At 41.7% G+C, this 9,085-nt stretch overlaps 1 protein-coding gene across 1 annotated transcript; it reads right to left on the bottom strand.

Moving 5' to 3' along the window:
- Positions 1–3,890: 3,890 nt before the first annotated feature.
- On the bottom strand, positions 3,891–8,791 carry LOC131992473 (zinc finger protein 703-like). The gene is made up of 2 exons (XM_059358070.1): positions 8,155–8,791; positions 3,891–7,229 (listed from the first exon to the last, which is right to left on the bottom strand). Exons 1-2 carry the CDS (start codon positions 8,383–8,385, stop codon positions 5,709–5,711), a joined length of 1,752 nt encoding a protein of 583 aa, XP_059214053.1. The 5' UTR covers positions 8,386–8,791; the 3' UTR covers positions 3,891–5,708.
- Positions 8,792–9,085: the final 294 nt, after the last annotated feature.

Raw genomic sequence — 9,085 nt, 5'->3', positions numbered from 1 at the left:
GTTCATTCTTGATTTTGGAAATAATCTAAACTCAGGGACCACTTACTTGCTGATTGATTTAAATTTTCCAGATTTTTCAAAACAGATCCAGTTTAAAGTCCAGAAAAAAAAGAAAAGAAAGTTAGTCGACTTTGTCAGAATTATTTTTCTAACTATTATTTTCCCGATTTAGTACCCTAAATTAAGATTATTATCATTTACAAATATATAGCTATATCTTTTGATTAAAGTTAATCAACTAATCAGCATTTATTCATTAAATTAGCATTCATTAATTTAATTTCCTGACCTTGAGTCAGAATTATTTTTGTTAAATTATTATTTTAATTTTTTTAAATTCTATGATACATGTTGTTGTTTTTTAATATACTAATTTATTTAATTTGCAAGGTTTTTTGGACTGTGAGATCCATTAAAAAATAGACCCTGAGTCAGGATTATTTTATAAAACTTTATGAAATCATTTTCATGATTAATATTATATCTATTATAGGTTGAAAGTTATATTAATGATCATTTAAAAGTTATATTAATGATCATTTGAAAGTTATATTAAGCATAATTTTGAATACTTTTCAACTATTAATTTATTTCATAATATACACATGATGGTTTTTCAATTTTCCAATTAAGCAAATAAATAGATTTTGAGTCAGGATTATTTTGGTAAAACGATTATTTTCATGGTTAGAATGAAAGCCATCTCAGAAAAACAAATTTCACCACTTAAAAAAAGAAAGAATCTCTAAAAAATAAGAATATGAATCTGAGATGATTCACACACACACACACACACACACACACACACACACATTCAATCCTTTCCTTACTTTTCTTTTTAATTTATCAGGGACAAAAATGAACATAAACATAATGTAAATGTGGTATTCAGCCAAAAGGCATTTGCAGCAGCTGGGACCTTCATGTTATGCATTAACACAAACAAACAAACAAACAAACAAACAAGACACTCCATGAAAGCAGATGATGTTTCCTTCTGATTAAACAGTGTTTCGTTGGTCACCAATAGGTGGCATCCCACTCCAACACTATACTCCCAGTATACCTTTAGTACAGTAAAAAGTAATAAAACCACTTCTCTAATAAATATCCTGTGAGATTAATTCAGAGACTGGCAGTGACATCAGCAGCCAACTCATTTCTTAGACTTAATAAACTTAAGTGTGTCTGTTTTCTGGGCCATATCTGGCAACGTGAAACCTCCTCAGTGGGCCTGCGGAGGATCTGATGGCCTCCTGCTGAACTCCATCACATCTCAGACCATGAAACAGGATCTTCCTCCTGTTACAGCGCTCTGACCCGCCGGGTCCCTGTCAGAGCGCTGAGTGACCAGCTGGGTCATCTAGACTTCGCTGAGGGTGTCACAGTGTCATGTTGCTAGGAAATGGCATATTACCGCTGCCAATCATGAGGGAACCTGAGCGAATGTGAGGTCTTCATCTGGGCTCGGATCTTATCAGAGGATCCAGAAGTATGGATACGTTACATCCTGATACGTCTGAGTTTTTGGACATTTTTGTGCCGTAAAGACTGAATCCAGGAGCTTTAAATCCGGCGCTGTTGCTTTAAGGTGACACTGCATTTACTGCAGAACAGAGGAATGTGAGCTGTTTCCCTGTGGTCTGCTTATAAGCTGCACTGTCGACACGGAAGTAAAGCACACCTAAAGTCATTAATCATGGGATTCTTTCACGGTAAAAATAGCCACTGGGACAAATCCACTCAAAGCCAGACTGACGTGAACACTGACTAAAGTTTACATCTTCCTTTCACTACTTCAACTCTTGTTTCCCCCTTTAAGTCTCAGGCAAACTGGATCAGAAGGAGCTTGTTTGACGGAAATGTTTATAGATGTTCTGAATGGCCACAAGGCAGCTGTCATGGAGAGAGGGAGACCAAATATTGTTTGAATATGAGGGAAAAGGTGCAGATTATCAGAGAGTCTCCTGGAAGACATCTATTGTGTTTAGTTGGTTGTTCGCATAAAAAGTGACCAAACTAGTTGTGCATAGAATGTAAAAAGTGGCTGAAAGAGGTGGCTGAATGTATTTACTGAAGTATAAATTCAAGGTACTTTACTTGAGTTTTATACAATTTTACACTTGTAGTCTTTATTTTATCGTGTTAAGTGAAAACGATTTTATATCTTGTGATGTGTTGATTTTTAATGTCTGTGATAAACTTTTTTTTACTTCTTAAGCTATATAAACTCTTTTAAAACCAGCTTGGTTCAGCTGTCGTCGTCACAAAGCTGAAAACTGTTTCTCAGACTTTTTAGAGATACGCCATGCAACAAACAGATGATCTAATAGCAGGAGTTAGCATCCTTGGCTAAACCAATAGCACACTAGCAATAACTGTGCAAGAGAGTTTTCATCATTTCAGTTCATTTAAAGCAGTACGCTGTGCGTAAATGTGCATTTATTAGTGACCACAACAGGTAAAAAAAGTATAACTACTTCTTAAGTTTATTCCTGGTGAAAGTTGGTCAGGTTAATGATGTCATCTCTGATATGATTTCTTCATAAATAACCTCTTAGTACCTTTATAAGTACCAGATGGACTTATTACCCCGACCTTTTTGGTAAGAAAGCAGCTCTTATAATATTATTCTATATTATACAGCCCTAATAATAAAAAGCCCTCTTGACCCCCTGTGAAGCTTTGGCGACCCTAAGTGGGGCTTGGAGCCCCAGATTGGGAACCAGTGGTCTATACGGATGGAATAAATAAACTAAAACAACAGTATTACATTTTGATGCAGTATCATAATTTAACTTAATGTTAACCTTAATGTTGATATGACACTGATGAACAAGAAAATGTAAAAAAAAACAACTGTCACTCAGTTTAAAAGCTTTCTGACCCGTCTTTGATATGATGTTTGCTTCAGATTAAACTAGCCAACAGGATATAGAGCAGGTAAAATTAGCACAACAGTACAATGCAACATAAACATTAATGCAGCAGTAATATTAATTAAAAAAACATCAGATATAAAATGAAACACTGTCAGGGAACATGTAACAATGAGTACTTGAACTTTTGATACTTATAGTAAAGTTTGCTGATAATACTTTAAGTAAGATTTTGAATGCATGGCTTTTACTTGTCCTGTATTTATTTATTTTTACCAGGGGGCGTAATGATAAATCAATTTACTGATCAATGATCCAATATAATGCAATGTGAAAATATGGACGCATATCACACCTTAATGTTGAAATTCTCGCCTTTTATTTAATCTTTTCATTAAAAAGAAACAATTGTTTTTCATTTAAACTTCTGGAAGAGCTCAGTAATAAAACTGTCAAATCACATTTTAGTTTCTTTTTGTGAGCAGATTTAAGCGTAATTGATTGTATTAAATGTGGATATGATATCATCTCATATTGGTTGGAGGCCCCTGAATTGAATTAAATATAGTTGTCCAAGGAATCAGCATAATATCATGTGTCTGGCCTTGTTTTTACACTGTGGTATGAGTACTTTTTATTGAGTAAAGGATCTGAATACTTATCTTACCACTAAGTTATTATTCTAGATGTTTAAGGGCTATTTCTTGTTTGTACCACTTTGTTGTTGTTGTTGTAAATCAATAAATACAACTTATAGGACCGCATGCAGTGTTTCTGTGTGGGTTTTAATCAACAGTGAGCCTCCACATTGATTTCAAGGAGAAAAGGTCGAATTAAAGTGGAGAAACGCCACAGAGTGACCTCAAAGAACCTGAGATAATCATCAACATCTGACTCAAATTAAAGATACAGGGCAAGTAAAAGCAATTAAGCCTTGACAGTGAGATTTTAAACCTTCTTCTGTATAAAAATTCACTGACAATGGAAACCATAGAAATGAAGACAAAGGAATAAACATCTTCAGTGTGATTTATTTAACAAAATATGACCTCCCATTAAACTGGAAACCACCACAGGGTGTTCCAATTATTACATAAAAAATATCACATCTCATTTTTATTGATTTGCTGTGGAAATAAAAAAAAAAATCAAAAAGCTGAGGACTTCAGAGAGAGAGAGAGAGAGATGTGATTTCAACATTCATTCTCGAAAGAAGTGTTAAGACATATTCGACATCTGTCATCTGGGCTTCCAACATGTCTGCTCAGGAGATTGGAAAATGAGAATAGATTTATATGGTAAACATGAAAAGCCAGATTCCCGGTAAAAATAAATACAACTTCTCAGTAGGAATAAACAGAACATAAGGAACCAAAACAAATCATCACAAAGCATGGGGCTGAATAAACAGTTTAGTGTGTATGCTGTGTCAAGCTTACATGCATCTCTTGCAGGGGAAGCGACTGCGGCCAGACTTGCATCAGCCCGCGGCTGCAGCTTATTGCCGTCCCTGCCACACTGCATTTTTCCGCACTAAATCATCATCATTTGCAGCGAGGAACCCTGAACATCCAAGAGCTATTACACAGCGTCCAACCATCAATTTGCAGAGCCCACCGGGCGGCAGAAGTCACCCGAGGCCAGTCGTTTCTGTTTGCAGAAGTATCCGAGCAATGTGCAGACATGCAAGAGCCACATGTGTCCTCTTCTGATCTTCAGGAGTGGAAATCTCATTTAAAATGTGTAAAGAAAGTGTGAAGATGCACTCAAGTCAAAATCCAGCACTTGCACTATAGTTCGGCTTGAATCCAGTCTGAAGTCAGAGGAAGCAGCAACTTGCTGCAGTAATGTAAAAAGCTTAAATTAATAGTTAGGCATTTTGGAAAATGTGCTTCTTGGCTTTCTGGCTGCACAAACTGCATAACAGCACACTTGAATCTGTCTGTTAAATACGATGCTACAGACAGCATCCGGTTAGCTTAGACTTAGACTTGAAACAGAGGAAAACAGCTAGCCTTGCACTTACAAATACTGCAGAGTACAAATGTAAATTTACAGTTGTACATAGGGGTTACTATTTCTTGGCTGGAGTCTTATTTTGATAATGGAAACTGGTCCCCCATTAAATGGTGAATTGAAGTCTTTATACTTATACTGATAAACACAATATAAGTCTTTAATAGTGAGCTTTAGAGCTGCAGGTAGATAGATTTTTGTTACATTCTTACAGAGCCAGGCTAGCTGTTTCCCTGTTTCCAGTGTTTTGTGCTAAGCTAAGCTAACCAGAGAAAGAAATGAGTATCAATCTTCTCATTTGCCTCTCCTCCAGAAACCGAATAATGCCGCATTTCCACTGCATGAAACGGCACACTTCTACTGATCTCGACTCGCTCTTATTTGATTTTATCAGTAAGAGTTGGGATAGTACCTGGTATCTGGGAGTTTTATTGGTACCACTTTGGTTCCAAGTGACCTGAACGGAAACTAGAAGTTGAGAGAGAGAAACATCACTAGTGCAACACGGAACTTCCTGCACAAACTGGACTATTCTAAATGGCCAAGTTACCATCAATAGATACCATCATTTTTTTATTTTCCCTCCAGATTTAAAAAATGGCACCTTGCAAAACTACATACACACGCGTTAGAGATTATGTCATGGATAGTTGGAGACTCTCCCCTACACTGACAGGATACTTTCCACATGGAAAAAACAGAAAGAGGAAAGAACAGTTGAGTCGAGTTGAACTGAGCCATTCAGTGGATATGGGGCTTGAGCTTATTTCCCAAAATGCCAAACTACTCCTTTAAACATGTAAGTAGAGTGTATCACGGGTAGCCCAGAGCAGAAGCAGATCCGAGTCTTTGACTGTAGAGAGCGTAATGAGGGTAGTACGGGCCTGTGGCGGGCAGAGAGTGCAGGGAGATGGAGGAGGGTCCGGGGGGCAGGTGGACCTTGCTGTAAGGGTGGTAGCGAGCTAACCCCAGGCTGTGCGGCGCCCTGAGAGGGAGGGAGCTGGGCATGGAGCCTGGGCTGCTCTGGTGGGGGAGGTGCAGGTGGCAGGAGGCAGGTCCAGAGGAGGAAACAGAGAGCAGCTTACTGTCCATCCCAACAGGCAGGGCGGTGTGTGTGCGCAGGTGAGCCAGCAGCTCGTCGGACGTGGCGAAGCGTTTGTCGCACGGCCCGCCGGCGGAGACCCAGTTACAGGCGTGAGGCAGCGGGTCGTTGGGCAGCATGAAGCCGTACGTGTAGAGGGGATGCGACAGGGAGGAGGACACGCTGGACGACATGGAGCTCTGGTGGAGGGAGTGCAGAGGGTGGGAGGGGTACACCAACGGGAAGTTTGATTTGAGGCTGGAGGACGGGTCGTGGATGCAGGAGTTGCAGTTGCTCCCGCCGAGGTGGGACACACTCGGATAGCTGAGACAGTAGGGGTCCCTGCATAAGTTCTGCATAAAGGAGGGAGGGGAGGCCCCCGTGAGAGGGCTGGAGCTCGGGTGCTTTCCTGGAACTCCCATGCTTCCCAGACCAAGGCTCGACTTCGGATCCAGCCCGGGTACAAACTGAGACGGGTAGCCGGCGTAAGCCCCCACCACAGATCCGTGGTAGCCCAGGTTAGAGGACGGCAGGGGGAACAGGGGTTGGCTTGTCTTATAAGGAGAAATGGGCGTAATGCGTCCAGGGCCGAGGTTCGGCTGGGCGGACTCTCCTTTACCTCCTTCGTGGTTGGAGCCACCGTCAGAGCTGCCGTTACTGCAGTTCGTGTTGGCTCGGACGTGGCTGGAGTTTGCATCGTGTGGACAGTCCGAGTTGTTCTTGCTGACATCAGCGTCCTTTTTGTGATTATTGCTGCTGGTGCTGGTGGGGCTGCCCTGCTCATGAGCAGTGTCTCCACTAGGAGTCTGGGAGTGTCCAGCAGGAGACTGGCTCAGCTTGTGAGGCTGCTGCTGCTGCTGAGTGAGTCCTGGTGGGCTGCTGCTGGTTCTGGAGCTGGGTGAGGCAGCGTGGGGCGGGTAGGACTGCTGGCCACTGGTAGAACTTCCATTAGTGATGGCGTTACTGCTGGGGACCCTGAACCCGACTTTATCGCTGCTGCTGCTGGTAGAGCTGCTGCTGGTGACTCCGTCTCTGCGACACTCTCCTTTGTTGTAGGGTTTGAAGCTACACTTGTCCTCCAGCGAGGGGCGGTGCTCCCCCAGCTTCAGGCTGGAGCCGGACGACCGACTGCTGGACTCCTTGTCCCCCGGGCTGCAGGAGGAGCCCAGCTTGGAGGAGGACGGAGGGTCCGGTTTGCCGATCTGAGAGCAGGTCTGTGCCAGCAGGGCCAGTGGACTCTTCTTGGCATCCAGCTAAAACAAAATATAGATTCTGATTAGCTCTTTACTGTATTCTGCTAAGAGATATTTAGGTTAAATGCAAAAAAAAACACAAGGTGTGTATCTGTATTTGTAAATATTCATTTAACTTTAACTAGCTACAAGCAAATAATTAGCATTTTCCCTGACTATTGTTTTCCTAATCAATAATTTTGTCTATAAAATGACAGAAAAGGGTGAAAAAGGAACAAGATGATTTCCCAATATCCAATAAGATGTCTCCACATTGCTCAATTTAGTTGATCCTGCAACTATTTCAATAATCAATTGTCATTTTTACAAGCAAAAAACACAAATATTCTCTGGTTCAAAGTTCTCAAATGAGAGTAGTTGCTGCTTTTCTTTGTCACATATCATAAACTGAGTATCTGTGGCACTTTGGTTCAACAAAAGAAGACATTTAAAGTCATCAGCTTTATCAGCTTTCCTCAGGCTCTGGGCGCTCTGGAGGTCATGTGTTTGACATTTCATACAGTAATCACTAATTAATAATGACTACTTGTTTGTTTTGTCTGACCAAAAGTGCAAAACCTAAAAAAGAATCAATCCACTATTATGGATATAATAACAGCAGCACATCATCACATTAAAGCAGCAAAACAATGACCTGATTATCAAAAAAGTTGCTTATTATTATTCACTAAGTCGACTAATCACTACAGCTTTAATTAGTGGTTTAATGTGATTAAACACCAGTTACTAAGGCCTGATTTCTATGATAATCATCTGTATGTTTGCTTGATTTCATTCTCGTCGACATGAGGAATTTAAATTAGGATTCATCTTTGCTGTCATAATGAAAAACATTGCATTATATTTTTACTAGGGCCTACACTTGAGTGCAAAAATAGTCCTTTCTATATGAAAAAAAATGTGTTTTAACAAAGGAAATAAATACCTCAATGCTGACTGGAGCGGGCGTCAGAGGCTGTAGATATTCCGGGTGCAGGAGGTGTCCGCTGTGCGCCGTCAACATCTTGATCACTCGGATGGGAAGCCGCTTTGCCTGCCGAAGAGGGTCCAGAGGGGTCAACAGGGAGACCACAGCACCGGGACGAGGCTTTGGACTGTCGCTGGTCTCACTGAGCTCGATCCGCTTACTTAGTGATCCTGGAGGGAGATATTTCATTGGAGATACGGCGCTGCGCTTCGGGTGGACGTTACTTTTTGGTCCGAAACAGTAAAAATGAGATGATAAATGTAATCCATGCAGTCACGTCCCAGAAGAAAAAAGAAAAAGAAGCTGGACGTCCTTAAATGTCCCGAAGGACGGAGAAGCCACTCAGCTCGTTTGAAGCATCTTCTCCTTTCTCCTTTATTCCAATTTAAAAAAAACAACAACAACAACAATAACAACAAAAAACAAGTCCACTGTGTGAGTTGCAGTGCGCAAAATGTACACAGTGTCCCTTTGTGAGGAAAAACACCAGAGTTTACTTTAAATATTCCAGGAGTGTGAGAGGAAACGTCCCACTGCGTGTTCTCGGTCCGGACCTCCGCAGCTCACTGATCCACCAGGCGGGACTTCAAAGGGTCCGCTGGGTGGCCGCTCGGTGACGAGGGGGGCGGGGCCTAGCGGGGAGGGGGCGGGGCCGAGTGGGAAGGGGGTGGGGCCGAGCGGGGGGGGGGGGGGGGGGCGAGCGGGGAGGGGCGGGGCGACGGAGGGAGAACTCAGCTTTACTGGAAGAAAAGTAGAAATAATAAATGGTGTTTCCAGCTCTTAATGATAGGGATGCACAATATTATCGGCACTTTATCGGTATCGGCCGATATTGGCTTGAAAATGAACAACACGCCGATACCCGCCGATATAATAAAGTGATTAAATA

The sequence above is a fragment of the Centropristis striata genome, chromosome 19 (genome assembly GCF_030273125.1).
Source record: "Centropristis striata isolate RG_2023a ecotype Rhode Island chromosome 19, C.striata_1.0, whole genome shotgun sequence".
NCBI classification, from domain to species: Eukaryota; Metazoa; Chordata; class Actinopteri; order Perciformes; family Serranidae; genus Centropristis; species Centropristis striata.
Note: the sequence above shows the minus strand (reverse complement) of the source record. Positions and strands in the feature narration are given on the sequence as shown.

Coding starts and splice junctions, on each gene's coding strand:
- LOC131992473 (XM_059358070.1), bottom strand. CDS start 8,385: ATGAAATATCTCCCTCCAGGATCACTAAGTAAGCGGATCGAGCTCAGT. Junction 7,230..8,154: donor CCGCTCCAGTCAGCATTGAG/GTATTTATTTCC, acceptor ATTTTGTTTTAG/CTGGATGCCAAGAAGAGTCC.